The 27,558-nt window shown below is 47.2% G+C and overlaps 1 protein-coding gene across 12 annotated transcripts in view; it reads left to right on the forward strand.

The window, feature by feature from the left end:
• CADM4 (cell adhesion molecule 4) overlaps nucleotides 1-27,558 on the forward strand; it is a 142,341-nt gene that overhangs the window by 48,540 nt on the left and 66,243 nt on the right. For 5 of the 12 annotated variants that reach the window (XM_084815145.1, XM_084815148.1, XM_084815146.1 and 2 more), the window contains one exon: nucleotides 24,496-24,674. The exons of the other annotated variants lie outside the window; for them this stretch is intronic. In XM_084815145.1, coding sequence (XP_084671271.1) covers nucleotides 24,632-24,674 — 43 coding nt within the window. In that variant the 5' untranslated portion in view covers nucleotides 24,496-24,631. The remainder of the gene's footprint in view (nucleotides 1-24,495; nucleotides 24,675-27,558) is intronic. 12 annotated transcript variants of the gene reach the window in all.

Consider the following 27,558-nt stretch of genomic DNA (forward strand, 5'->3'; position numbering starts at 1 on the left):
AAATTGTAGAGGTGAAGGGAGACTGAGAGGTCAAATAGTCCAGCCCCTTTGAAAGGCAGGACGACCACCTGCCCACACAATTTAGCCCAGGAGTGGGCAGATGTCACTCTTGCAGGAGCTACTTTTGGTTTTTGTTTGACTTGAATCCTGAAGTCCACCAACTGGAGCCAGGTGCAAAATACTGGCTTGGTGAAGGGGACATACTGTTAGAATTGAGGAATAAGGGTATCTCTGAGCACATGCTCGGCCCAGTATGCCAGAAGTGAATTTGCAGACCAGTTATACAAAAATACACTTCTGGTCCCACTCCCTCTCAGCAGCCTAAGTTAGAAGGGAATGTGGGGGTGGGGGGAGAGGAAGAAGCCTTTTCATTATTATGGTTGTTTGTGTCAGAAACCCTTGGTGAATTCCTGCAAATCATCCAGAGATCTACCAGTAGGACCTGATCTACTGTGTGCCCAGCCCTGATCCTAGACCACGGTGTGCCACAAGGAGAGAGCAGGTGCAGTATCTTCTGGAGCTAATAGCTGAGGGTGATATATGGAATCATCCCCTCTCCTACCCCCAAATTGTGGATCACTGGGAGGGGATGGAAAACTTCCAAACACAGTGGTCAGCCAGACCCTGCTTGCACATACATGGTGACATCTTAAGAAGAATGTAATTGGCTACCTCCTCGTTAACACCCAAGGAGGTCAGGGTCAGGGTGAAGATACTAATGTGGATGTGGGATAACCTTCAAGCCCCCATAGGGCAGCCTTTCCTGTCCTGGTGCTATCCACGTGTGCTGGACTTCAGTGCCTATCACCCGACCCTGAGCATGTTGGCTGGGGCTGATGGAGGTTGTCCTGCACATCTGGATGGCACCAGGTTGGGGAGGGTTGCCAGAGGGCCACAACTGATATTCAACATGTCTGAGTCAATTACAGCACAATCCTATGCATTCAGAGGTGAGCTCCAGTGAGTTAATAGGGACTTCTACTCTTAAGTAAGTGTATATAGGATTGTAGCCCGAGAACTGAACATGTGAATTGAAGCCCTTCTTTATCCCTCATCACTGTTGTCCCTAGAGATGTATCATGTAGCAGTTACAGCCCAACTCTTCTTCCCAGCACCGCCTTCCCAACCCCCACCCCTGTCATTATAGGATAGCTTCTGCTGGTGTTAGTCATCTGCAGTCTTTGTGGCTTTATTTTTTTGAACTTTTAAACCATGTTTAATCTTTCGTTTTATCTCACTTAAATCTGCTATCCTTTTGTATGTGCACGCCTCTGAAAGATTTATAGTGTTTTTATTATGTGTATGCATTCAGAGGCCTTTGGGCTGTTGTGTACATTTTTAGAAACCTAAATAATGATGATCTCATAATCAAATTGCACCAGGCTTGTCTGTTGAAACTCTTGGAGAAGTGCAGGAAGGCTCAAGGGGCTCTTTTTTTTTGAGGAGGAGGAGGTGGGGGAAGGTGAAGAGAATCGGGAGAGTGGGGAAGATGAGTTAAAAGACAAGAACGTTCTTTTAAATCCCCTCCCCAATAGGTGAGATAGGGGAGCATGGCCCTTCAGCTCTCCTTTCGCCAGCACCTGTAGCCTTCTAATGATGGTGACCAGACGCAAAGGGGTATATTGCACTTCTGTGCCTTCTAATCAGGGTGACCAGTTATGCATCTTCAAAAAAGAAGAAATCTTTCACCAAAAAGAGAAGAAAAGAGTGCACAGGTTGCATAACATTTGCAGGTGCTAATTTTTATGTATAGATGCGTATTTAGAAATAATGGCTATAATAGTGGGGAAAGACCTCAGCATAGTGCGGGGGGGGGGGGCGTTTGTGACCAAGTGTCCTGTGTGCTTGCTGCTTGATCAGCTGTCTGGGGGCTAACTGCTGATGGGTGACATCTGGGCCCCTACTACTCTTCCTTTTTAGGATTTTTTAAAATCTTTAAACCAGACTTGGACTGGACAGCCCTTGAAATGCAGCAAGGGTGGACAATTTGTGGCCCTCCAGGTGTTTTGGCCTGCAACTCCCATCATCCTTAACTGGCTGTGCTGGCTAGGGCTGATGGGAGTTGTAAAACAAAAGATATGGAAGGCACAAGCTGCCCACCCCCAAAATATAGGATGTCCTCCGGCAGCCTTCACACAGAGGACCGTTCTCTGTGAATGTGTATACCCTGCTCCCTTGCTCCCTACTGTTAATAACTGCACACAGGAGGGAATTTTCAGCAGAAGCATCTTTTTCTTGTTCCTGCATGCATGTCCAGCCCAAGACATTGTGCTGCCTGAGGTGGAAAAGCAAATCCCCCCCACCCCCATCAAGGTGCATTATACTCAAGGCTGGCCAAGTAATTTTGGCATCTGAGCCAGAAAATCCCACATGTGCCTCTCTCCGGGAGTAAAAAATACAATAAAAATAAATTAAGAAACTAACAATTTGCAGCTTTTTCATAGCATTCAAAACCAGCCACCTGGGGCAGCTGCCTCACTCTGTCTAATAGTAAGGGTGGCTCTGCACTGTGCCTGACAAGCTGCCCTTACCAAAATCCTCTTTAAACTTGCTCCTGTCTGCATCGCTCCTTACTGGGTTCTGTTTCTTGGTCATTCTAAAGCAGAGGGGCAGAATCCCAGGCCCAGGAGCCAAATTTGGCCCACCTGGGGTCCCAATCCAGCCCTCTGGGGTTCTCCCAAAGGCCCCAACCCCTTTCCCCCAACCACCAGTCATTTGGTGATTTCCTGGCTTTCGTGCAGTTTTCCCCCATTCTAAAAGGTTGCAATGCCTCTCCTCAGGCTTAGTTGCTGGCAGTTAGAGCTTTAAGTTAAAATATGTTGTTATTTTGACCCGCCCCATTGTCTTTGGCCCTGCCCACGACTGTGGCTCCTGAGAGCTTTGCCAAAAGAGGTTCAACTCCCCTGCTCTAAAGCATGACAGGAAGCTGAATGAGTGGAACAGAATGTTGGTATTTGGTCCCAATATGTCCATCTTCATCACTCAGTCATGATCTAGTGGTCATATGCACCTTCAACCTGGGAGTCAGCTCCATTCAACTTGGTGTGACTGACTTCTGAGTAAACATACATACAGTTGGACTGTGGGAAACCAAACTCAGGATGGGGCATAGATGGCTAAAGATTCAGGAGCCCTTTCCTCCTCTAGCAGTTGGTCACTGTACTCCTGATGATGCTCCTTTTGTCTTACCTCTCCAGCTTGTTTCTGTGGAAGGGATGTTGCATCATTCCTACCCACCCCCACCCCAATATTACTCTCCACAGAGAGTGCTGGGGCAGGAGTACTTTGATTTGTCTTCTCCCGCTACACCTCTTGGAGGATGTTTAGGGAACGCGAGAGTTGTGTTTAGTCTCTTAACGCATCACTTCTGAATGTTGTTAATGCAATATAGAATGGAGTAGCACAATTTTGTAAATTGAATGTGCATTCTAATCAATGTGGCTCATTCAATTTGCAGACATGAGAAATTCAAATGCCATTCTTAGCGTCATTTGTGAAAACGCTCTGTTTATACAGCACACATATCTGCAGAAAGACAACACAAGTTTTTCCCCCCCCCCCTTCAGGGAGTTGAAGGTGGTTTGAAAGAGGGATCAGTCCTTGTGGTATGTGTGCTCAATCCCACTTTTGTCTCTGGTAAATAAGTTTGGTAGGGTTCCCAAACCCTGCAAAATGTGTTTGACCAGAGGTGACCATAGGACAAAAGGAATGGGAAGTGAGACTTCTTCCAGATCATGTTCAGCTCTCATAAAAATGATTATTGTCTCCAGCTGAAATTTTCAAAGCCTCTCATAACCTCTGCATTCCCATTTTACAGATGGGGAACTGAGGCTGATAAGAAGGGACTTGTTCACACAATGATTTTATGGCAGGGGTGGCCCTTGAACACAGACACTCCACACCTCTTCATGTTAAGTACATTCTCATTTCTGAATGTGACCCTAGAATTGAAATAAGCCTGGGGTGGCGGCTGGATAGGCGGAATAATAGGCTACTTTGTGGGCACTGCATAAGGGTATAGTTGAGCAGGCTCTCATAAGGAAATGCCAGGAATCCTGACCTTCTGTCCCTCCTGTGTCTGTACAGAATTCTTAAATCCGGGGCTCACAAAGTAGCCAAGTAGGAGCAATAAATAAGTTGCCAAGGGAGAGGCTGGTTTCTTCCCAAAACAACCCCCACAAAAAAGGTGTGTGCTGCTATTGGCTAGAATGTCAACTCATCCACACCCATACATTTCCAAAGTTGGGTCTCCCACTCCTTGGGTTGATTTTGAGGAACGGTGAGGAGCGGACATCAAGTTGACTAACTCCTTCTCTCTCTTTTTGTTGCAAGCTTTTTGGGCCTGTTAAGGTCTCTTGCCTTAATGTCCTTTTTTTAGTTTGTTGATAAGAATTGCTACATGGAGTCAAGTCCCTCTAGCCCAGCCTTCTTCAGCCTGGTGGTCCCCAGAGGTACTGGGCTGCAACTCCCATAATTCTCAGCCAGCATGGCCAATGGCTGGGAATTCTGGAAGTTGCAGTCCAGTACCTCTGGGGACCATCAGGCTGAAGAAGGCTGTGCTAGCCTAAGCATCCAGCTCCAATATGGGACAGCCAAATAACCTTTAAGCTTACAAGCAAGGCATGGTGAAGGCAGTCTTTCCCTTTTGTTTGTCCATAGCACCTGTTATGCAGAGGTATGTGTCAGGGTGGAAAGTGAGCCCACAGAGCCCCAGAGCAGTTCTCATTCTGAAGAAGAACAGCAATCCATGGGAGAGGAGCTCGCTCATCTCTCACAAGCACAGCAGCTGGCAGAGATTCCTCCTGCCAGTATTCCTGAGAGAGAGAGTGACCCTGGCAGTGAGAGAGTGGGGGAGGGGGGCTTGCTGGACGCTCGGCGCAGACACAGGGAGCGGCGCCAGATGGAGGGCGCCGAAAGGAGGCGCTCTGCTCGTTTGCCGCTAGAACAGTGGTCGCGTCCCGAGGACCCAAGGGTAAGAGGGAGTATCTCTCCATAGCCCATAAGTTCAGAGTCTTCCCGCGCTTCTCCTTCAAACGGAGACCAACTGCCTTAACTGGAGCTTAGGCTACTCTGCTATCTACCCCAGTGCAGTTCCTTGCTTAGTTGCTAGTGATTAGTATCTGTAAGAGTCATTAAGTAATAAAGGAATAAAGCCTTGGAAAGAATCCTCGTCGTCTATGTCTTGAGTTGGCTATTGGAGGGGACTGTAAGAGGCAGCTAGGGCGCTCCTGACAGTATGCTGCCTGTGTCCATAGAGGTAACCATGTCTATGGAACAAGAGTGTCTAAGGAAGAAGTTTCTGTGGCAGGGGTGGGAAACCTGTGGCCCTCCAGATATTGTTGGCTACAACTCCCTGGGGCTGATGGAGTCCAACAGCATCTGGCCCTGAGGTCTTTTTAGAGTCCATTCAGAGTGCACTGGCTCCCTCTCTGTGGAGTTCCCTGCCAGTTGATGTCAGGCAGGTCCCAACGTTGCTTTGTTGGAAGACATTTTTATTTAAACCATTTTTCCCTGCATAAGCAGCCACACTTTTATGTATTCTTTTTTCTTTACTGTTCACTCTGGAATCTTTTTTTTAGATTTCGAGCAGTTTATACATTTTGTAAATAATAACAATAATCTGGAGGGTCACAGGTTCCCGACTCCTGCCATGGAGGCTAACAGCCGTTCTCCAGAAATTTATCTACTTTTTTTTAAAGCTGCTTACGAGAAGGGGCCATTGCAACACTCTTTGGCGATGAATTCCACACATTAGTTATGCATCAGGTGAAGGGATAACTTTGTCTTGTCCGTCCTAAGCCCTCTGTCAATCAGATTCATTGGGTGAGCATGAATTCTAACACTTTGGGAGAGAAAGAATAATTGCTCTGTTCACTATTCTCACTTCCAGGCCAAGCCTCTTATATTGGACTAATTGTGGAAGACGGGCAGTGGGTTGGCATTCCGCCTTCTGGCTCAAATGAGAAACCCACTGGGAAGGGACTCGGGAGGTGCTCGCGCCTTCCCTGGCAACCATCCAGGCCTCCCCAGGGAGCTTCATTCCAACACTTTTTGAGAAACGTGCAAAATTAGTCAACAATGTTTTCTTTTTCAAGAACCAAGGGAATGTGGGGAGGGGGACGAAGAGCGCAGAAATGAGTTGGTGAATCTGGAGGCAAGCGAGGAGACCTGGAGATGGGATAGTGAGAGATGCTGCAGGTTGGGCCTGAAGAGTGTCTGCAAAGCTGTCTTGTGTGTGATGGGCTGTTGACCTTGGCGAGGGGGAGTCTGACCTTGACAGTTACAGCTGGCTGCGCAGTAGGTACCATGGAGACCCTTGAGCTGGAGGGAGGGGTGGGTGGGATACAAGGAGCTGACACAGCAATAAACTGTCCCCCCCGCCCCTCACCACACGCCACCATGTCAGATTTGTGGTACCTAGCAACAGCTGATGGGGGTGTTGCTAAGGCAACCATGCCGGGGATGGTGATGCAGCAGCTGCTTGTGACATAAACTGGGATGGAGGCTGCTGGGTAACCCTGAGGTTGTGTCCCAGGCAGACCCCTTTCCTTCCTTATCTCTGTTATTGATATTTGGGGTGGGGAAACAGCCAAGGTTGTCTTCACAGCTGCAGTGTGCAGAAGCCAAGAATGGTCTCTGCTGGTCAGAACTGTGTTTGCCCCAAATGACATTTCCAGTCAGGTCCAGCTGTTACATTGCAGGTGTGCGTGTGCGTGTATGTATGTATGTACACAGATGGAGGACTGACACTGGATGCTTTCCCAGTAACCTAAGTAGACAGATTGCAGATCTGTTACCCTATCCTGTGCATATTTACTTAGAAGAAAATCCTGCTAAAGTCAATAGGGCTTACTTTCCTTACTTAGAATTGCAGCTTGAGTTTCTAGAAAGAGAGGTTGCAGAACTCAAGCTGGCCTGGGCCATCTGGCTTGGATGCCCTTATTTCAAATAAGTAGAGGGTGGGCTTTGGTTATTTGTAGAAAGGGAGGGTGGGTCCCTGTACATGCTCTGAGGCAACCTTGTCTTTTTATTGCTAACTAGCTAAAGGTCTGTCAAGCTTGCTTAGTGGTGGAGAGATAGAGAATTCCCTTCCAACATCCAAGCCATTGCTGTGGATGGGGCCAGGTTTGCATTTCCAGCCCTGTCTCTCATCCCTTGTCCTTCCAAAATTCCTGTGGCCTCCAGGCCCTGAAGAGGAACCTCACACAGGAAACTGCTTTATAAGCGGACACACTACTGGCCCATACAGCTCAGTATTGCCTACCCTGACTGGCAGTGGCTCTCCAAGACCTAAGGTGGAGATGCTTTCCCATCGCCTGCCACCTGATCTTTTTAATTGGAGATGTCAGGGGTTGAACCTGAGAACTATGCAGGCAAAACGAGTGCTCCAGCATTCTGCTATAGGCCCTTCCCTCAAAGCTGCTTTGCATTATTTCCTTCCTTTCATCTTCCCCCCCAACCCTGAACCCATCTTGCATTGTTAAGGGGGAGCTTTGGAACTATTGCCCCCTTCCCATGAATCTGGAGCTGCCTTCAGAAGAGGGGGGAGGGACCAGGCTCCCCATTCCAGAATGTCTGTGTTGGGGACGGCTGGGCTGTCTTATCCAACTTGTAAGTTCCCTACTGCCATAGCCATAACGTTGTTCCTAAGGGTAGCATTTAGCTTTTCCCGGTAGGGAAGGATGGCATCCATTCACTTATGTAGGACAAAGTAAAAATGTGCCTTTAGGATGCAGTCTAAACCGTCTGGGTGACCCCAGCTGTTGAGATTCAAACCTGCTCATTTCTACATCGCTCCATTCTGGGTTTTGTTTTTTTTAACTTTGTCATGGCTAGAGTGTGCCAGAATGTGGGACCCAGCTCTTAGAGCAGGGGTGTAGAACTTCCTTCAGGCTGAGGGCTGAATTCTGTTTCAGAGAACCCCCGGGGGCCACTTTCCAGTGGTGAGTGGGGCCATAGGCAAAAGGGATACGGCCAAAAATGCCAGCATATATTAGCTTAAAGCTCTCACTGCCTGCAACTAAGCCTTAGGAAAGGCATTTCTACCTTTTAGAATGGGGAAAAAAACTGCACAAAAGCTGGGAAACCACCAAATAATCAGTGGGGGAAGGAAGGGGGAGCTAGGGGAAAGGGGTGTGGCCATCTGGAGAATCCTGTAAGGCACACTTAGACCCCCCTGGAGGGCCAGATATGGCTCCCAGGCCTGAGGTTCTGAGAGAGAGAGAGAGAGAGAGAGAGAGAGAGATTCATGTACTCTAAAAATGAGTACTGATGGGTTCTGAGCTTCAACCATGGCAAGTCCTAGCTTAATTTTAGTCCCAAGCAAAAAGAGCTTGGCTCCCCCTCCTGCCCCTGTGCACCCCACATATGCCCATGGCTCCATTCCCAGCAGGACTCTGGCTCCAAAGTGATGGCCAGGACTGATTATACCCTTACAGTCAAAAATTTCAAATTCTGCACCAAGGAAAGCCAATGCTGCATGTGGGGAAGACTCAGGTCAGTCAGTCAGTCAGTCAGTAAATCCATGCGAAGTTTGTTGCTTGCATAAACATGCTTTGTTTGCATGCTGTGTATCTGAGCCTGTCATCTCTGTGTGTGTCTCTGCAGAGTTGGGGCTGTATTTTTCCTGGGAAAAGAGTGGCAGGTGCAGGGAGGAAGAAAGCAGGGGTGGTGGCAAGGGGAGCGTGATAGCAGGCTGTTCGGAAGTCAGCTGGTACTTTTTTTGAGTTTGCAGTCCTGACTTCTGCCTGCTCCCCAACTCAACACAGCATCCACCCTCTGCAGAAGTTCCATCCATCCATTTGCTTGCTACCCCATAAGCACGTTCTCTGGGTGCTTCCAACAAACATAGAAACAATTTAAATCCAAAACAGGACATAAAACCATACAATCAAAAACAATATAAAATATGACAATGAAAAAACCCTTGCAAAATTAAACACACAGATTTTAAAACCAAGAGGCCCAGACTACATAAGTTATATAGGGCCTGGGTTGAGGAGAAAGGTCTTCATCTGGTGCTGAAAAGACCACAAGAATGGTGCCAGGTGAACCCCTTCGGGAAGGCTGTTCCGTAACTGGAGTACCACTACCGAAAAGGCCCTCTCCCTGATAGTTACCCACCTAAATATTATTCAGTGGAGGGTATTGGAATAGGACCTCTGGAGAAGATCTTAAGCTTCAGGTAGGTATATTTGGAAGAAGGTCACCTTTCAGGTAATCTCATCCCAAGCTGTTTGGGGCTTTAAATTTAATTAAATTGGGCCCAGAAATGGACTTCTGTGCAATCATGTACATGCAGTCTGCTCTGGAGTATAAGGATCTCTGGGTAGGGTCATGAGTCCAACTTGTGGTCATCTAATGCACTAATCCAACTTGAGGTCATCAAATGAACGTGTTTAGCAATAGATTCAGGACGAACAAAAGGAAGTACTTCTTCACACAACATATAATTTATGGCAGCCTTCTCCAACCTTGCTCCCCCCAGATGCGTTGGACTGTAACTCTCATCATTTCCAACCAGCATGGCCGTTGCTGGCTCGGAATCATGGAAGTTGCAGTCCAACATATCTGGAGGGAGCTGAGTTGGAGAAGCCTGATTTATGGAATTCAGCATCACAAGATGGAGTGACAGCGATTGACTTAGATGGCTTAAAAAAGAGGATTAGGCAAATTTGTGGAAGAGGATGGGTCTGTCAGTGGGCATTCTTTGTGACAGCTATGTGAAGTCTCCATGTTTAGTAGCAGTCTACCTCTGGATACCAATAGCAGGGCAGCAACAGCAGGAGAGGAGATCTTACTGCTGTAGGAGAGGCATTTCAACCTTTTAGAATGGGGAAAAACCTGCACAAAAGCCTGGAAACCAGCTGATGGTGGAGAGAGGTGGGGCCAGGAGCAGGGTCATGACCCTCTGGGGAACCCTAAAGAAACAAATCCGGCCTGGATTTGGTCCCCTGGCCTGAGGTTCTCCACCCCTATCATTAACACAGGGCTGGAAACGTTTATTTTTAAATAATTACTGGAATTTTCAGTAATCTAAATTATGCTGGATAATAGCTTCCAAAAAGCATCATAAAGAGCAGAAACTGGAGCAGAAACATCAACTATGCGAAAGTTGCCGTAGCTACTCCATCCTTGGTCCCTTGCAGCAGGAGGCAGTGTGGGAAACGACTGTAGGAGCTGCAAACGATCTTGGTCTTGGAGCTTCCATGCATTGCACTTGTGTTAGCACAAAGAAGGGCGTATAGCTTAAGGCAGGCGGTGGCCTCTGTGGAAGTGCCAGTTGAGATGCTTCATTTTAATTAAGGGATGAATGGGGAAAAATTGTGTGTGTGTAAGCAAAGGTTTGCTAATGAAGAGCAGGTGTCTCCTAATTAGGGTTAGAATTGTGGAGCCAGCTCCAATTATCAGGGAAGGAGAATTAATTGCATGCAAGAGAAATGTCCCATTGGCCGCCAAGAGGAGAGCCCCGGTACCTCCCAACCTGTTGCGTGCTCTGGCGACTAAGGGGGACTTGGAATACTAATGTTTGGCAGCCTCTCCTAAGGCTGTGGCTCGGATTTCAGATTTAGGTGCAGGGGCTGCTACTGTGAGGATTTCCAGATAGAAGAGCAAATAGGAGTTAAGCCTGCCTCTCCCCACAATTTCAGCAACACTCATGGCATTTTGTCTCTGCTGTGTTCTGCTTTCCACTGTCCAAATAACCCTCTTGACCTCCTTGGTAACCATGTGCCCATTTGAGGGGATGTCCACAATCCTCTGTGGTGTTTGCAGGAATCTACTGTTTCTCTATTTACCTTTGGGCCAGGCTGGAAGCTTTGTATAAAAAAAGATGAATTTTAAGCTACCACAATCCCAGGCTTATCCTAGTTGCCTCTTTTGTCGCCTCCCCCACTCCAGCTGCCAAATCCCCCCAGTGATTTTGCTGTAAAACAAGCTCCCCACATGCTGTAAATCAAGGCATGTGGGGAGCTAGGGCCTAGTGCATATTTTGCAGCTAGTGGCTCTGCCAGGTTTGAAGAGGACCTGGCCAAGGTGTCTTGTAGCCCCCCCCCCGCCCTGTCTGCCACACTGGCTGCTCCCCCCCCCTCCTCTGCTGGTCTCTCCTCCTGATGCCCTGGTCACACCACTTTCCACCCCCTCCCCCTCCCCACAGCTTACCATGCAGCAGCAAGAAGTGTTCTTACTTGCTTTCTTTTTAAATGTTTAGTTGGGCAGGTACTCTGTGCAGTAAAGTGTCTGCTGCCTTGGCTCCAGCTGTGTCCACCATCTTCATTTCTCCACAGTGTCTTGGGGCCCACTTTGGGGAACTGAAGATGGTGGGTGTGGTGGACACCTCAGCAGCAGGGGCTTTGCTGCACAGTGCATCTGCCCAACTAAACGTTTTAAAAGAAAAGGCTGCTGTGTGGCACCAGGCACTAGCCCCGGTATGCAGCTGCGCATGGTGGGAATTGACACAGTTTCCTGCTGCTGCCACACCCCATCACCTCCTCCCCACCTCCTCTACTCAGCACTGGTTAGGCCTCATCTTGAGTACTGTGTTCAGTTCTGGGCAACACACTTTAAGAAGGATGCAGACAAACTGAAGAGGGTTCAGAGGGGGGCAACCAAGATGATCAGGGGACTGGAAACAAAGCCCTTTGAGGAGAGACTGAAAGAACTGGGCATGTTTAGCCTTGAGAAGAGAAGACTGAAGGGAGACATGATAGCGCTCTTCAAGAACTTGAAAGGTTGTCACAGAGAGAAAGGCCAGGATCTCTTCTTGATCATCCCAGAGTGCAGGACAAGGAATAATGGGCTCAAGTTACAGGAAGCCAGATTCCGGCTGAACATCAGGAAAAACATCCTGACTGTTAGAGCAATACGAAAATGGAACCAATTACCTAGGGAGGTAGTGGGCTCTCCCACACTAGAGGCATTCAAGATGAGGCCGGACAGCCATCTGTCGGGGATGGTTTGACTTGGATTCCTGCATTGAGCGCGGGGTTGGACTTGATGGTCTTATAGACCACTTCCAACCCTACTATTCTATGATTCTATGATCTACCGCCACTGTGGTTGTTTGCGGAGTCCCCAAGCAGCGGGCTCCTGGAGTTGCACCCTGGAGTCCAGTCTTTACAGAGCCACTGCTTGCAGCCTGTAGGCTCTGTCTGGCAGCCAGTCTCATTGAGTTCCCAGTGTTCTTCTGGGTGTTGATGGGGTGAAGGGCTGTTTCCTCTACCCATGGGGGGTGGAGTGGCAGGCTGCATACTTCTTGGTGGCTATACAAGCTGTGTATGTTTGTGTGTGTGTGTGTGGAGTAGAGAAATTTCAGAAGGAAAAAGCATATTAAACTAAACTATGATAACCTTTCATAGCTGTACATTAAATCCTTTTTTCAATGTCTTTTTTATTTAAAAAAATGCAGCCATTGTTGTCCTGTCGCTATTTGGCCCTGCTGCCATTTTGGACTTGACTAACCTGTGGTTCTCCCCAAATGGCTCCCATTTGCAAACAGACATGGCAGTAGCACAATGAATGGCCCCCTGTGGAAGGTAGCGTGGCAGCAGAGAGAGGAAGATGGGGCTGAGGGATCTGCATCTCCAACTCTGCCTCATGAACAGGTTCAAGGTCTGAAACATTATGGTCGGATGCATGGTTTGGGTTTTCCCAGATGATGGCAGGAGTTTAGCTGTAGTTACAACCATCCCCATCCCAATGCCCTTCAGATGTGGTGGACTACAGTTCCTACAACCCCCAGCCAGCGTAGCCAATGGGGATGATGGGAGTTGTAGTCAAACACCTTTTGTGTATGCTGGCTTGGGGAAAGCTGTTTATTTCCAACCAAGGGTCTGTTGGGAAGATTGCCTCTATACCCAGCAAACAAGGATCTGTTGGGAAGATGCTCTGACTTGGATTCCTGCTTTGAGCAAGGGGTTGGACTCGATGACCTTGAGGGCCCCTTCCAACCCTACTATTCTATGATTCTAAGATTGCTTCTGTACCCAGCATAGGGGCCGATTTCTATATCCTTTGGTCACCAAGAATGCTATTTCCTTGGCTACAGAAAGTAGCTAACCCTCCTGGTTGTACAAAACGCAAGAGTCTCCTAGTCTCCTGCCTGTTCCTGGGATCACAAGCTGACTTCTGGGGCAGAGGCAGATTGACAAATTGGAGGGAATTTGAGAGGAGTCACAGCGATGATGAATGCACCACCACCGCAAAGCAGTTTGGGAGAGATTTACAGAGCTGAACATTCAGTTCTGCTTTTCTGGGATGTTCTGACGCTGTGTGTTTACTCACTCACTCGCAAGTTGTAGGCATACCTTGCTTTCAGGTTGGTGCGTAGCCCCAGGATTTATAGAACTCCCCCAGGGTTTAGACATGGGGATATGTAAAGACTCATCCAGATGGCCTTAAGTCTGGCAATTGGGAGCATTGTTTGTTTGTTCACACTTCTGATCTCTGCAGCCTGCACTTATTCTAGCCATTCCATGCAGCCAGCAAGTTTTGCAGTCCACAGAGCTGGCTTCCTGGGCTGAATGCAGTGCTATTTGTTTGGTTTTTTAAAGAGGTGGGGGAGAAGAATGTGGCCTCTGCCCACCTGGAAGTTATACCTTCTAACTTGGAAGTCTTTCCTTCTAATACTGGACGTGTATGGACTGTTTATGGTTACTCACTGGTAAAAGGCATTCTGTACAGAAGGACATACCTGACTTTCTGGATCCAACCAAAGGTCTCTTCAGTCCAGTTCTCTGTGTACCGACAACAGCCACACGCTAGTGCCTGGGAAACCTGCAAGCAGGGCATTATGGAGGTAGCCATCTCCAGCTTCTCTCTCTCAAAGATATATTCTCTTTGAATATGGGGGTTCTGTTTTCTGTCATGACCAAGAAGTTGTCTCTTAAAAAAAAAGTTTTCTAAGCAAGTCAGCATTACCCTATCTTGTGCTGATGATTTTTGCAAGTTACATTTTGTGTAAAGAATATTGCCACTCCTGAACTTACTGCTAGTCAGGTTCATTTGGTGATTCTGCATTTTAGGTCTGTTTGAGAGAGGGAAGTGGTGGTAGGAATTTATCTCTCTTCACACACTCTGCACTGATCATAACATGCTTACAGCACTTCCTTTTTCTCATTTCCTAGTTCTGACCCAGGCTTTGAAAGCCTGCCAGAACTGGATGGCGGGGGGGATGTACAGGCCTGCTTTGGACATGCTAAACCATGCTTTAGCACTAAGCAAATGAGCCTGCTCAGTTCTCGGCCTTGAGGCCCCCCCCCCCTTGGATGCATGCCAGAAGAGGAGATTGGAACAGTTGGTTAGTTTAAACTAACCACAGTTTGTTTTCACATCCAGACTGTGGTTAGTTTTTAAACAATGGTTTATTGAAACAAATCAAGGTCAAACCAGGGTTTCTGATCCTAGCTTGTTTCAATAAACCAGTGTTTTTTAAAGAAGCTACAGTGTGGCCTGATTTGGATGTAACAACAAAATACATTAGTGTTAAGAAAGAAGGCAGATGTTCTAATCTCTTCTCATGTACGCTGGAGGAGAGAAAAGTGGGGAGCTCTTGAGCAGGGTCACTTGTGTAATGCTAAACTCTGCTTTAATGCTGCATCTGAACCAGGTCAGTGGCTTTCCTTGGGATGTACTGAAGCACTGAGCTGGATCCTCTGCAAAGGAATTTAGACAGCACAAGTGGAATGGGAGATTGTAGTTAGCCTAGCTCCATGTTGTAATAATTTCCATCTCACCACCTCTGTTCCTACGTTTTGTACCAGCAAAAGTTGCCGCCTGGTTGAGTTTGAAGTCTTTCACTGTGCTTTGAATATTCTTGGGGGATTGGATGGGAGCGGAGTCTGTCTCTAATGATGGCTTTGCATGACAAGGAAATTGGATCTGCTTCTTACTAAGAGGGATTTGCAGTGGTGAACAAAGCCAGAAAATGGTGGTGGTGAGATGGAGAGGGGTTACTACAAAATGGAGCTGAAGTAACCCTCATCTCCTCTACCAGTGCTAGATCCAGCTCAGTGTCTCTCCCTTCCCTACAGTTGTTGTAGCAGCACCAGTAGTGGCGGGGCATGCCATAATTTTGCTAAACTTCTGTAAAGGACTTCTGTTGAAGAGAAGGGAAAGAATGTACGTATTTTTGTGTGTGAGCTATTTGAAAAATATCTGGAAGGAGACAGAATTATAGACATACATCCACAGAGGGAAGAATCTGACCTTTGCTCGGTTGCTAGGGCAGTTCTCAAGACCCCTTCATTGAGCATTTGACATCTTCGGGGAGAAGAGGAGGGTTCCATGCTGAGAACTGGCAATTCTAAAATGTTTCATTTGCATGATAAGCTATTCAGGCATTGCCAAAGATTATGGGAAAAGCAAGTTGTTTTCTAGAATTGTCCCCACACCCGAATTGCTCAGATCCTGTACTTAAAGCATAATCTAACAATGTAAATGTTTTAAAAGACTTTAAAGTGTAAAAAAAAAGAAGTATAAACTTCCTTGTGGTTGTTTGTTGCTGATCACTCCTGATCCATGGGCATACCACACAAATCAGTTTAACTCTCCTGGCTTCCTACAAAGCACCTGAGGAACTTGTAATTGTTTGATGGCTCAGAGATCACAGGTCCCCAGACACCTTAGCCTTGCTCAGGAGTCCTTGGCCCATGAAAGTCGTGACCTTTAAACCAGAGGATGCTTACAGTAGACGGTGGGCTTCTGTAGTAGAGCATTTCCCTAGGAATGGGCACACTTCTGCCTCATTCTCTTGGGATAGAAACGTTGTTTACAGTTCCTAAGGGGTGTATCTTCAGATTCTGCTAAGCATGCATTTTAAACAGTGTGCTTAGTTTAGCACTGGCCATTTCTTTTTGGGGGTGGGGTGGGGGTAGGGGTGGGGTAGGGGAGGGGTGGGGGAGAACAGGCAGCCCTATGGAACTTGATCCAGATGGGGATTGCAGCATGCGGAAAGGGGGCTTAACCCTGGCTTGCTTTGCTGTTTCCCTGATGAAAAGCATCCCAACATCTGCTATTTTGTCCCATCATCTGCTGCTTCAGGGTGGCTGTTTGAAGTGCTGGGGGGGGTGTGTGCCCCTTTCCCTTTTTTGCTGTGAGTGTGATATGGATGAGGTATCGTATTGATAGGTGTCTTAACATGAACTGTTTAGTGAATTGTTTGATGGGAGTACAATGTTGGTATTACTGGTACTGGATATTTTTAACTGACCTATTGGTATGTCTTGGGCGTATTTACATGAATTGGAAATGAGTTAATATTGTTTTATAATTATGGCTATTGTATTTATTTGTTTTTGTGAACTGCTTTGAACACAGTGTATTATGGAAAAAGTGTTATACAAATAAATTGACTATAACTATTTGCATTAAGTAGCATCTTCAGGGGAAATAGCAATGGCACTGGTAGGGAAGGGTGCAGGGAGAAAGGAAAGGATGAAACCCTCCTCTCTGCAGGCTGTGGTTGGGGCTCCATGTGACTGCTTTTTCTCCAGAAAGAAACGCTTAAAAAAAAAAAAAAGTGTAGTGTGTCATGTTGTTTGACCCTAATTCAGCCCTGCACAACTTGTGACCGCCATCGTCCTGCAAAGCAAACCCCAGCTCAAAAAGGTTGGGGCCTGAAAATCCCACCCTGCCCAGTCTCTTCTGGGTTTTTCATGGCCTCTGTTAGGCAGCAAAACCAGGATTATCTAGCCCGTGGCATGCAACTGTACCAGGCTGTTCAACTGTGCTTAGCTTAGTGCATCCTTCCCTAACCCGGCGCCCTCCAGATGTATTGGACTACAACTCCCAGCATCCCCACTAGGCGTGCTGAGTGGGGATGCTGGGAGTTGTAGTCAATCACATCTGCAGGGCGCCAGTTTGGGGGAGGCTGGCTTAGTGGGTCACAAGTTGTGTAGGCTTTCTCTGATTGGTACTCTTCCTAAACTTGTCTCTATCTGGGAACCTAGATATAGATGGGTTTGGCATCTGAGGAAGAACTAAACCTGCATCTGGGCTGTACCTCTTTAGTCTTCAGTTCAGGCTTCCATGGTGGAATGCTCCTTCATAATGGGGGGAAAAATCCCTCCACATAGAAAGCCAGCATGTTAGTGGAAAAGGCAAGGCTAGAACCCTTCTCCCTGACTTGGTGGGTTGTTGTTGTTGTTGTTGTTGTTGTTTAATATGGAGGAATGTTTTATTGTTTTTCTTTTTCATGGAAGAATGTTCCATCACCTGCAGTCTGAAGTGGTGCAGCCCAAACAGAGGTTTATCAGCTCTTTGGGACCTTGGCTTTCTCCATCACACTGCCCACACACACCCTTGCACAACTTTGTTGTTGGATTTAGCTTTATACCTCCCAGTTTTGCTCTGGTTTGCACTTGTTGACCCAGCTTGGTAAGGATCTACCTAAGTTTTGCACATTTTTCTGTCAAGTAGTCTACTGCTTTAAAAATATCTCTGTGGCAGGGAACTGCAGCAGCCCAGCAGACTTGGACCTCTTCTCAGTGAGTTGTGGCTTGTTGTATTTGCTCTTGATCCAGCCGCTTGCACATTTTCCTATGATTATTATTTTCTTGCTTCACCGGCCATAGGGTATTTAACCTCCATAATGATAATACATTCATGGATTGTGTCAACACTTGAATTAAACCTTTGGTTCTCTAGTGCTTTCAGATGAAGGGATCACGGGCTGCTTTGATTGAGGTGGCACTAGAAACTGCAGCTTCTAGTGCATGTTAAGTAACAAAGGCTTTTCAAGTGTCTTGATTCTGTTCACATCCATTGTTCTTGGAGGCCTCTAGATGTGGAAGATGCACTTCCAGTACTGCAGGTGTAGATTCATCCTAGGTAGGGAAATGGATGTTATAATGAAAATGGTAAAAATAAAGATCCAGATTTCTACACCCAAGCTTTCTGCCATCTGTATAGATTATGCAAATGAAGCACATGTTCATATATTTGCTTAGCTTACATAATTTACTCTGTTTCTGTGAACAAGGAGCTATATGGAGCACTGAATCACCACCCTCTAACCACTGAAATGTCTCCTCAGCCCATACCTGGCTCCTGAGATTTCACCAGGGATCTCCAATGCATCTTTCAAGTTTATTTTTTTTGCATCTGGAAGGGCTAAGATAGAAACTTGTGCTTTTTTCCAGGGGTGGGTGGGAAAAGGGAGAATGAAAGATTCCTAGGAAGCTGAATTCCATGGATGATAATGTGTTCTGCACTTCTGAGGTGGTGCAATGTTGGAAGCAGGCATCTTTCTTTCTTTTAAAATTCATCACATTGGTATCCTGCTCATACTTTCATTTTCGCAATCAGATTGCTTAAAGAGTGGTAGAAAGAATTTTCTTCACTCTTTCAGTGCATGTACACAGGTGGAATGAAGATTATAATAAGTGTCAGTGATTATTAATACAAACCCTGAGGGTGGTACTTATTCTTGGACAATTAACTCAGAGTTAAAAAGAAGAAGAAGTGTATTCTTGTGTGTTTCTAGTTGCAGAATGGGATGGGAAAAGGTATAGTGTGTTAGAACAGATGAGTTTGGTCTGGGACTCCTTCTTAAAATATATCACCAATCCCCCCCCCCACTCCAGTTCTGTTGGGTTACAGTAGGCGAGCAGAAACTTTCCAGCCTGAGGGATTTTGGAAAAGCTTCCATGGGCCACACTCCAGTGTTGCATGGGACCAAAAATACAAAACATTCCAGCATATTTTAGCTTAAAGTTCTTGCTTCCAGTAACGAAGCCTCAGGAAAGGCAACTCAGTCTTTTAGAATGGGGGAAACCAGGAAACCACAAAATGATTGGTGGTTGGGGGAAAGGGGGTGGGGCCAGGGGAGGGGTATGGTCTTCTGAGGAACCTCAGAGGGCCAGATATGGCCTGCGGGCCAGAGGTTCCCCACCCTGGATTGCAAGAACCTTTGTGGATGGATTTCCAGTGGTCAGTGCTGGGACGGCATTGCTCTGCAGTGGCTGTAGTATGCTGCCTTGAACTCCTTGGAAGAAAAGTTAGTTATAACTTTTCAGTGTGGTGTAGTGGCTAGAGTGTTGGACTGGGAGTCGGGAGATCCGGGTTCTAGTTCCCACTTTGCCATGGAAGCTCACTGGGTGACCTTGGGCCAGTCTCAGACTCTCAGCCCAGCCTACCTCACAGGGTTGTTGTTGTGAGGATGAAATGGAGAGGAGGAGAATTATGTACGCCACCTTGGGTTGCTTCAGGAGGAAAAAAGGCAGGATATCAATGTAATACATACATACATAGAAATTATAAATAAATAGCAAGTTCCAGGCGTGATCTAGGGCTGAAACGAAACTTCTGTCTTGGATGGCTGTCTGATTGCTTGTAGATGGGGTGGGGGGAGCAGGATGGCGCTTTTTATTTATTTTATTATTATTTATTATTAAATTTATTAATCGCCCATCTGGCTGGTCACCCAGCCATTCTGGGCGATGTACAACATACAATAAAACAGTTTAAAACAATAAAATTCTACCATAAAAATATTTTCTAAAATACCCTAACCCACCCCAAATGCCTGCCTGAACAACCACGTTTTTAATGCACGACGGAAGCTCATTAAAGAGGGGGCATGACGGAGTTCCCTAGGGAGGGAGTTCCACAGAGTGGAGGCCACCACAGAAAAGGCCCTCTCCCTCGTCCCCACCAGTCTAGCTGTCCTGGCTGATGGGACAGAGAGAAGGCCATCCGAGGTTGATCTTGTTAAGCGGTCCGTCTGGTGCTGCTGGAGGCGCTCCTTAAGATAGGCTGGGCCGGAACCATATAGGGTTTTAAAGGTCAAAACCAACACTTTGAATTTGGCCCGGAAAACAACTGGTAACCAGTGCAACTCCTTCAGTACTGGAGTGATGTGATCTCGCCGGCGGCTGCCTTTAATCAGGCGAGCTGCCGCATTCTGTACCAGCCGCCGCGTTCTGTACCAGCTGCAGTTTCCGAACCGTCTTCAAGGGTAACCCCACGTAGAGCACATTACAGTAGTCTAAACGAGAGGAGACCAGGGCATGTACTACCGATGGGAGCAGATGGTCGGGAAGGAAGGGGCGCAGCCACCGTATCAGATGGAGTTGATACAGCGCTGTCCAGCTCACAGCTGACACCTGAGCCTCCATGGACAGCTGGGAGTCCAAAATGACCCCCAGGCTGCGGACCTGGTCTTTCAAGGGTAGCCGTACCCCATTCAACACCAGGTCAACATCCCCCAGCCTCCTCTTGTCTCCCACCAAAAGTACCTCGGTCTTGTCAGGGTTCAGCTTCAGCTTATTCCTCCCCATCCAGCCACTCACCGTCTCCAGACATTTGGACAGGGATTCTACGGCCAACCTTGGTGAAGATTTGAATGAGAGGTAGAGCTGCGTGTCATCCGCATATTGATGACACTGCACCCCAAACCTCCTGATGATAGCCCCCAGCGGCTTCACATAGATGTTAAATAGCATCGGGGAGAGGATGGAACCCTGTGGCACCCCACAAGTAAGTGGCCACGGGTCTGAAACCTCCTCTCCCAGTGCTACCCTCTGGTACCTGCTGGAGAGGAAGGACCGGAACCACCGCAATACGGTGTCTCCAATGCCCAACCCCTCCAGGCGGTCCAGGAGGATACCGTGGTCAACGGTATCAAAAGCCGCTGAGAGGTCGAGGAGAACAAGGAAGGAGCATTCACCCCTATCCAAAGCCCTCCTCATATCATCTGCCAAGGCGACCAAGGCCATTTCTGTCCCATGCCCAAGCCTGAAGCCCGACTGAAATGGGTCTAGATAATCTTGTCGCCCCCATCCCTATGCACAATCGCCATAATGTCTGCAAGAGGCTGTGTACATACAGTTTACAGCTAACGAGCATAGGCTTTTTTTCAGACATGACCCCAAACACACACTGAGGGAAAGGGTCAGGAGTCATGATCCCACTCCCCTCTCTATGTATATTGAGAGTAACATCTGAACCGTTCTGAAAATTTTGTTGGTGGGTAAAAAAAAATTGACAGCCACTGGCCCATGGCAGTAGACACCCTCTGTTTTCAGGGGTGATGGAGCAAAATCTTCTAAATAGGAAAGGCCCTGTATCCTGGATGACCAAGTGCAATAGAGGGCTGAGCTCCTGGACTTGTAATAGTTGTTGAGGAAAAGAGGAAATTTCTGTAGCTGCAACTTCTTGTATCTTAGTCCTATTGCTGCAGGTAATTCTTTTTCTCCCTCTCCCATAACATTGGAACTGTGTGTGTGTGTGTGCCCGTGTCCCAATGGCATTGATTTCCTAGGACGGGCAATCGAAACAACTTCTTCACACAACTCAGAATCAACATATGGAACTTGTTGCCGCCAGGTGCGCTGATTGCAACTTGCTCTGATGGCTTTTAAAGCTATTAACCATGATTTTAAATCATGCTTGCTCTGATGGCTTTTAAAGCTATTAACCATGATGGTTAAATGGAACCTCCATGTTCAGATGCAGTATTCCACTGAATACCAGTTGCTGGCTGGGGTAACGGTGGGAGAAGCCTAACATCTTCATGTGCTGCTTGTGAGCTTCCAGAAGCTTCCAGTTGGTCATTGGGAAATGGGATGCTGGACCAGATGGACTCAACCAGCCTTCCCCAAGGCTGAACAAGATGGACCTTTGGAGTGCTCTTCTTAAGCTCTTGCCAAGATGTCTTCTTCTGCCCAACTCTTAGAAGGTAACAAAAGCCCTGTCTTCTCCGGCATGTCTCTGCCCTGCCCGTCTCCCGCGCCCTGCAGCATCCAGCCCCGGGCTTAAGGTGCGGGTTTTCCCTGCAGCCTCTCTCCTGAGGCCATCCTGGCATAGGCAGAGAAAGACGCATGGAATATCAATCAGGCACCAGCACAGAGGTCAGAGCGGTGGGGTGGGGGAGGGGGGGTTCGCTTCAAGGCCGAGCCGCGCGGCAGCGTTTCATGCTCCCTGCCTCCCTTTTGTCGAATATCAGTAGCCCTCGTGAGCTGCATCCTTGATGCGCCCACCGCCTCATGCTGGAATCAGCATGCACAAGGATGGAAGCTGGGAGGTGTGTGTGTGTGTGTGAGAGAGAGAGAGAGACAGAGAGAGAGAGAATGGAGGCAGAGGTAGTAACCAATTTTGGAAACCAGGCTCTTTGAGAAATCCTTGTAGGTACCATTTGAATGATGGCAGGAGAGCACAGGGCAGGTGGCGGCTTGCCAGATTCAGTACAGGCAGGGCTCCTTTTTTGCTTTGTAAGAGTTGCTGAGCAGTGGGAGTTGGGGGGGGTACAGCAGCGATGTTGGGAGAAGCTGCCTCTGCCCACATTCTCCTTTCTCTGCAGCTGTTCAAGGGGCAGGCAGCTGTATTCCTCGTTGATCCGGCAACCTACTCTCTTTGGAGGATTTCTACTTTTTTTCTTAACGGCCCTGCTCGGGTGCCTTTAATAGCAGCTTGATGTGCCCGTCTTTTCCTGGCATGGAGATGAAGTGGTGAGAGAGCCTTCCGTTGCCTCTAAGGCTGCCACCTGATTAAAGAAGACTTAGCCAATTAACCAAATAAAGATTTAAATCAACATGGATGTGCATATTATTAAAACAGTTTTGAAGACAAAAATAATCCATACTTTTCTTTGTTTGAAGATAGCACATGGATAGTTTGCTGCAGCTGCCATGTTAGAAGAGGCATTCCGTATGGTGTGAGATAGAAGAAAGAATGCCTCTCCTAAGGTGGCGCCTTCCATCCACATCTTTTATAAGCACTTACATTAAATACAGTTAACTTTTTAAAAAGTTGCCTGATTAATTTTGGATCCCTTCTTCATCAATAAAAGGTTTTAAACTGATTAATCTAACTGATTAGTTTATTAAAGGTTGCAGTCCTATTTGCCACTTGTTCATGTTTCAGGTTGCTGTTAAAGGCACAGAAGCAGGGCCATTGAAAAGAAGGTGACAATCCTGCTTTCTTATTTGCTAAGCCTGATTAATTTCCAGTTCATTCTTTTTCACCCATTTTTTCTTGCTTGTTCTCAGTATTGTTTTTTAGTTTCTTTCTTTGACCCAGTTTCTCCTTTGTGATTTCATTGCTCTGTTCTTTCTCTCGCTCCTTAGCTATTCTTCTTTCATTTGCTTACTGATTCACTCCCCTTATTTGGAAGGTTGCCTGCCTCCCAGATCTGATTGATGGTGTGTGTGTCTTTTCTCTCTTTCTCTGAGTTGTTGGAAACTGCTCCACCTAGAGATGGGAGGCTGTGTTGGGGAGACCCATGAAAGCTTGGCTTGGCTTCTTGCTCAGGGTCTATTCATAAAACCATTTTTACGTGCATGTGGCAAGCTGCCAGGATGGGTGTGTGTGTGTGTGTGGTGTGTGTGTGTGGTGTGTGTGTGTTTTGTACTCTTGTTGAGATGACTCTGTGTCTCTCCATGGCAGCCTGGCTCAAGCCCACATTGAACTGATGAGCTGCAATCGCAACATGTCAGCCACCAGTTGGCATGTCACAAAACCAGTGGCTATGCCAAAAATGGCAGCTCGTGGTGGTTTTGCCGGATGAAACTGATACTGTAATTGGCTTAAACAGATTTCCATATGTAGCATTTGTAATTATCCCCCAAGTAAGATTGGGGGCCAACATTGCCATCTTTCCTGCACCAGGTTAAGGCCTTCCTCTACTCGCAGGCATTTGGCAGGATATGATAAGATTTTTAATGGGTCCTGAGATTTTTATTGTTGATGGTGCAAAATTGTTTTGCATTTTGTATGCAAATAGTTTTATATTATGTTATTATATTGCATTTTTAGGGTTTTAATCTTTGTAAACTGCCCAGAGAGTTTTGGCTATCAGACGGTACAGAAAAGTAATAAATGAAATGAATGAAATTGTTTGGTAGGGGCTTTTTCTTCCCCACCCTTGTAATCCTTGCCGCAGTCCAGAGTATTTGCTTTGTTCCTTTAAATGGCATTTCCAAAATGTCTGATCATGGAGGTACACTTTTTTTGGTATTAAATTTGCTCACGTGCTTCACCTTTACACCTCAAGGTTTACTTTTAGGGTATGAAATTACAAATTGCTCTCCTTCTGTGTTTCCTCATGAGTCATTCTGATTTGGATGCAGCAACAAAATGGGCAGCTCTTTTAAAGGAGGGAGATTCTTCTGCATCGCTTCGCAAAGAGTGATTTGAATGATCCAGAACTTCACCACACCAGGCTAAAATCTTGCATCATTACCGGGGCTTCCGCTTCCGCTTTCTTTGCAAGTTTAATATTGGCTCCTTCACATGGGGCATACATGTGGTTTCTCATGGGAGGGGGATTGGGAGGGGTGGTGTGGGGCCTCCCTGCCGCTGGGAGAGGGGGGCCCACCACATGGCATGAAGGACGGGTCAGCACACCTGCCATCGCCCCATGCAGGACACAGCGCAGAGGAATCTCGAGAAGGCAGTACCTCAGAGGCAGATGGGGGATGTGCTTTTTCTATATGTTTTATTATACAACCAGTAGTTGGTGCTGCCAATATATCAGATTATCTCTGTGTCTTTTCAAAGCGGGATAAATGAAGAAAAGCACAGAAGGCATTCTGGAGGTTGACGTCGTCGTGTAAAGGACCTGCAAACTTCCGTGAGCGGCCAATCATGAGAGTGCAATAAATTGCTCATGTAAAGAAGCTCCCAGTCTCACCTGATGCAGAGACATGGCAGAATAACACACACAGCCCACCACCAAGGTGACAAAGCAATAGATCATACAGAAATATTGTGGACATCCTCCTCTGGGGGTGGGTACTTTGTGTCCGCAGAATTCTTTTATTTCTCCTAGCCCATAAACAGCCCTCTTGCCCCACTTTAATGGACCCAGGCACACAGTTTGGGAATTGCTGCTTTAAAACTGCTTTATAAGTGGGAGATGCTGTAGGTTCTCCTACTTGCAGTGACGGTTGAATGTCGCATACACCCTTCAGTTCTGCTAGCTACATACATGAGAGATAGGGGAAACAAAAGATTCAGGGAAGGAACGGATGGGAGAAGCCACAAGGCTGCTGCATCTCCCATTTAGTGTCAGAGCTGACCAACAGGTTGTGACCTGCCAGTCAGAACTGCATTGTTTGACATAACCAGAGTTCAGTTTAAATGGGGCTGGAGCAGCTTAACCACATCCCGATGTCTCAGAAGCAAACATCTACATGTGCTGTTGCTGTTAGTTTTCAGTGACCCATCCTTTGGAAAGGTGAGGAGGCAAATGACAAGGGAGATAGAGAGGGGGAAATTGGGTCCGGCCGTTCCATGCATTGTACAGGCACGTCTAGTAGAGGAGAGCCTCCTTGCAGAGATGTGGCTTCACCTGTCATATGGTTGCCACTTTTTCTTGGCCCTGCTCCTGAATCTTTTAACAGCAGCCTCGCTGTCAGAAAATTTAGAGTTTTTTTCTTTCTTTCTTGGCAAGGAGATAAGGGCAATTTCACTAGTGTCACGGTTGTGGATTTGGGATCATGCTTGCAAGGTCCTGTTCTAGGACCTTTGGAAAAAAAGTTGTTTCCTGGTAGAATTCCTTCTTTGCTTGTCTCTTCCTCCTTTTGTTTCCTCGTAGCTTGCATTTCTGCTTTGGCTTATGTAGGTTTCTCCAGCTCCTTTCCGTAATTACCTTTGTGTGTGCCTGCCTGTGTTGGCGGGGGGGGGGGGGAGATATAGGGAAGTAATGAGGGGCTTTGCTCCCCCAACAGGCTTTCTGTAGTATTAAGAGCCAGCTTGGAGTGTTGGCTTTTGACATGGAATCAACCAACGTATGGCTGTGAGAGCTGGACTGTGAGGAAGGCTGAGCGCTGAAGAATTTATGCCTTTGAACTGTGGTGCTGGAGAAGACTCTTACGAGTCCCCTGGACTGCAAGGAGGTCAAATCAGTCAATCCTAAAGGAAATCAACCCTGAGTGCTCATTGGAAGGACAGATCCTGAAGCTGAAGCTCCAATATTTTGGCCACCTAATGCGAAGAGAAAACTCCCTGGAAAAGACCCTGATGCTGGGAAAGACTGAAGGCAAAAGGAGAAGGGGACGGCAGAGGATGAGATGGCTAGATAGCATCACGGATGCAATGAATATGAACTTGAGCACGCTCCTGGAGAGAGCGCAGGACAGGAAGGCCTGGCATGCTATGGTCCATGGGGTCACAAAGAGTCGGACACGACTTAACAACTGAACAACAACAACAACCTGTTGTGATGCCATACCACACTCACCCCACATGCCCAAGATCATATCACTGTACACTGCAGTAATTAATCCAGAAGATCAGCTACCTCCTGTTTCTGTACTCGCGATCACTAAGGTTGTTTTGAATCCCAGCCCTGCTCATACTTGCTGAAAGAGCAAGTAAAAGACAGTCCTGTTACCACCCTGATTGTCAATGGTATTCCAGGGTGGTTAAAGGCCACTGACGGATTGCTAGCTTTTATTTATATAAGCATTTGTTTTCTGTCAACATTCCTGTAACTTTAAGAGCTGCACAATGGGCAGACACTCAACTGGTAACGCTTTTCCCACCTTGGATATATTAATCATGGCAGAAATCTTTACCTGTTGACTTTCTGCCATGCAGCTGCTTGAAGGCACAGGGTACTAGGGGGGAGGGGGGCATGGAGAAATGGCTACCCTACTCATCCATGCTTGAAAATCCACCCTTTGGGAGACTGTTAAAATACCTAGATGACATAAATTATGGTTGGGGACAGTTGGCACGTTCCTGAGCTGAGGCGTTGTGCCAGTTGCTCTTTGAGGCAAGGGGGAAGAGGGGAGCTGACCCTTCTCAGGGCCTCTTTCAGCACTGGCTGGTCCCCTTCCCCCTTCCCCTCTCCTTCCCTCTCCCTCTTCACAGGCCCCATTGGAAGTCAAACACGCATGGCATGGTGCCAGGGCTATGCAAATAGTGGTGGCTAGTCTCCATGGCAACGTGTGATTAGCTGCAGATGAATAGAGTGGGGAGGGTGGCCCGGGAGCTGGGAGAGTGGTGCTCTTTTCCCCCTCATCAAGGTCTGGCACTTAGACCATCATCCTCTCCCCATTCCTTCAGCAGGGAGACCTCTTGTGGATGGGTAGGTGTGGGCTGTTTTAATGCAAAGTAACAATAAGAGGATGTTTTTGCCCTGCCAGTCTCACCAGGCCTGCAGTATTACCACATTGTGTGTGTGTGCGCGCCTCATACAGGGCATACCTCCACCTACTATATAGACTTAAGCCATTGTAAAAGTCATTCTCTTGCCCTAGGGAACCCTGGGAACTGTAGTTCTGTGAAGGGGTAGGGAAAGTCTCAGCCCCTTCACCAAACTATAACTTCCAAGATTCTTGGGGAGAAAGGATCTTATAACACTTACGGCACAATCGTATGGATATTTAGACAGAAAAAAGCCCTACAATTCCCAGCATTCCCCAGCCAGCATGGGCTTTTCTGTCTAAACATGCATAGAATTGTGCCCTTAAACTAGTAAAACTCCAATATACGTTGGTTGTGTGGCCAATCCTCCAGGATTGCCAATTTTTCACTCTGGCCTTCTCCATCAGGAACAAGGCCCACTGGGCTGTTGTACCTCCTGTCCACCTGAAAGAACAACATGGCCGGGGG

This window comes from Heloderma suspectum, chromosome 10, assembly GCF_057233095.1.
Source record: "Heloderma suspectum isolate Gila_16-S chromosome 10, 16-S_ref, whole genome shotgun sequence".
Lineage (NCBI taxonomy): Eukaryota > Metazoa > Chordata > Lepidosauria > Squamata > Helodermatidae > Heloderma > Heloderma suspectum.